The sequence below is a fragment of the Trachurus japonicus genome, chromosome 4 (assembly GCF_045865225.1).
Source record: "Trachurus japonicus isolate A0001 chromosome 4, Traja_1.0".
In the NCBI taxonomy this organism is placed as follows: Eukaryota; Metazoa; Chordata; class Actinopteri; order Carangiformes; family Carangidae; genus Trachurus; species Trachurus japonicus.
In genome coordinates this window covers 12,697,911-12,700,342 of record NC_140910.1, presented here as the reverse complement: position 1 = coordinate 12,700,342, position 2,432 = coordinate 12,697,911, and the positions used below count along the sequence as shown (strand labels likewise).

The 2,432-nt window shown below is 50.1% G+C and overlaps 1 protein-coding gene across 1 annotated transcript; it reads right to left on the bottom strand.

Moving 5' to 3' along the window:
* Positions 1 to 443: 443 nt before the first annotated feature.
* LOC146988556 (uncharacterized) lies at positions 444 to 1,574 on the bottom strand. The gene has a single exon (XM_085775404.1). The coding sequence runs from the start codon at positions 1,572 to 1,574 to the stop codon at positions 444 to 446; it is 1,131 nt and encodes a 376-aa protein (XP_085631530.1).
* Positions 1,575 to 2,432: the final 858 nt, after the last annotated feature.

Genomic DNA, 2,432 nt, shown 5'->3' with positions numbered 1-2,432 from the left:
GTGCATTTATAACTTTACAATCATTTGTAAAATAAAGAAATTACCTATAGGCCACTTTGTTGATATAGGGCGTAGTGGACAGTACCGGTCACTGTGTGCAATATAGCCACAATTTCATTAGAAACACGTTTGATACCAGAAAATCACACAGTAAATTCACAGTGCACTGTGCATTTTATGTTTCAGAAAATATATCCTGTTAATATATAAAATAAGGCACTTTTTGTTTTCATTATGGTCTAATAACAAATTGACATGCATTTGGTTTGCATGCTGTATTTTTGTTACTCGCTTATAAAGCCTCTTATGTATTAATTAACAATACAAACAGCAGTAGACTTTTACCCCCACTAACTAACATGATCATAATAAAAACACAGTACGCTTTTTTTTTTTTTTTTTTAACTCTTTGCAATAATGGTTTTGACAGTGAAATTGTCCTGTCAGCGTCCATCGGAGCTGAGGTTGACCCCGAGCTGAGACAGTCCCGCTGGCGCACTGAAGCGGCTCCTGAGCCCCCTCTGGATGTCCGCCTCTGACACCAGACCCGGGCCCTGTCTCTGTCTGTCGTGGATGTAGAGCGGCAGGCCGGGATAGACGGCGGGTGGGGGCAGGTAGGAGGATCTCCAGGGCAGCAGGAGATTATTACACACCGCCGGGTGACTCAGATGCGGCAGCAGCCAGTTCTGAGGCGCGTACGCCAGTGTGGACGGGGCCGGGTGGAGTGGCTCAGCTGTGGGCACAAACGCGCAGATGGAAGAGGCATGGCGCGAGGACTCGTCGGTGGAGTTTGGGATGTCATCGCTGGATGAGACATGTCGCTGGGCATCCTCTGCCTCTGCTGACCTCAACCCCTCCACAGCTGACCGGGGAGAGATGACACGAGCCCCGGGGAGAGGGAGGATGCCTTGCTGTGCGCCACTCAGTGGGTTCAACCCCCCAGCACCTTTAGTGGAGCCAAAACAATTGATATTTGCGTCAAAGTGGTGGTGACTGGCTGTTTCCTGGGGCCTCACACCCAGGATAGAAGCCGGCGGTACCCTGGTACTCCCCCAGTGTCCTGCCTGGAAGAGAGCTGGGGTGTGAGCGCCTCTAGGAAAGGACAAGGTGGAAGCTACAACAGATGGAGTGGATGTTGCCCCAGGAGAAGGAGAAGCAGCTTTGCTCATTTCTGCGCACAGACTGCTGTGATACTGCAGACTGAGCACATGAGCCCGCAGCTGCGCGTTCTCCTCACTCAGTGCCAGCAGCTGACCCTCCATCATCAGGTCACTCAGCCTCCTTTTCTCCCTGGACCGCTTCGCTGCCTCGTTGTTTTTGCGGCGCTTATCCCAGTAGGTGGAATCTTTCCTGTTGGCGGGGATCATCTCCCTCTTGCGGCGCGTAGCGGGGCCGACGTGGCCTCTGCAGGTGCGTAGACGCAGGAGACGTCGAGCCAGCAGGGAGGGCCTGGTCACGGAGAGCAGGAGCCTGGGGTCAGGGTCAGACTGGCTGAGGGGACTGCTCTCCACCGACGAGGATGGCTGGCAGGGAGCAGCGGCCCCTGCGCCGCCAGGGCTCCTCGGGGTGGACATGTCGCAGGACTGGGGAAGTAAATCACAGTTTCAGTAAAAAAGCCTCTAAATCAGCCAACCACATTAATTAGCAGTCTCTAACAATAGGTTTTTGAACCATCTGTTCCTCCTTGACAGATAAAGAAAAGAAAAAGTTAATAAACTTTTACTTTAAAAATCTTTTGCCGATATTAACCTATACATTGTTGTCTGAGAGAAAGTTTGAATGAATGCAGCTTTTGCTTGTACTCGTAACTTGTGAAGTTGCTGGTGGACCTGCATACCCCCACCAGACTCATCACAGTGAAGCCACAAGGTGAACAGCGGCGAGCTGTTGTCTTTCGTTTTTCAAGTAGGCTATGTGTACATGCATACACGTGTTAAGATTTTTAAAAAGACAACATCAGATAACGGCAAGAAAAGCGTGGAAAGACTGATCAAAGAAAAAGAACCTAACACTCGTGACTATTAAGTGTTACAGTGTTAAAACTCACCGCACTGACCTCAGTGAAAAGATGACACCTGTTAGATGACTTGAAGAGTGAATCGGCTCTGAGCCAGTCTGATGTAACTCTGCAACACGCAGCAGCCTACAGCCTCACACAGCGATCCTTTATCTATATTTCTGTGGATGGGAGACGGCTGCAACAACCTGTCAATCACAATCAGCGGTGCTGAAGAGAGTCGAGCTGCTGGACGGCGCACGCATATAATGTAAACGCGCAGCCAATGGCGTTGTGTCTTCGTGTTGTCTGTTTAAAGCTGGGGAGCCTGATCAGGCGACTTCACATGGAGAGCGGAAGACCAAGAGAAGAGTGTGGTGACGTTCAAACAAACAGGTGATACTGAAATGAGTCACTTTGGATCCACTGCCCTACT

Excerpts from the sequence above, each read along its gene's own strand:
- LOC146988556 (XM_085775404.1), bottom strand. The coding sequence starts at position 1,574 with ATGTCCACCCCGAGGAGCCCTGGCGGCGCAGGGGCCGCTGCTCCCTGC.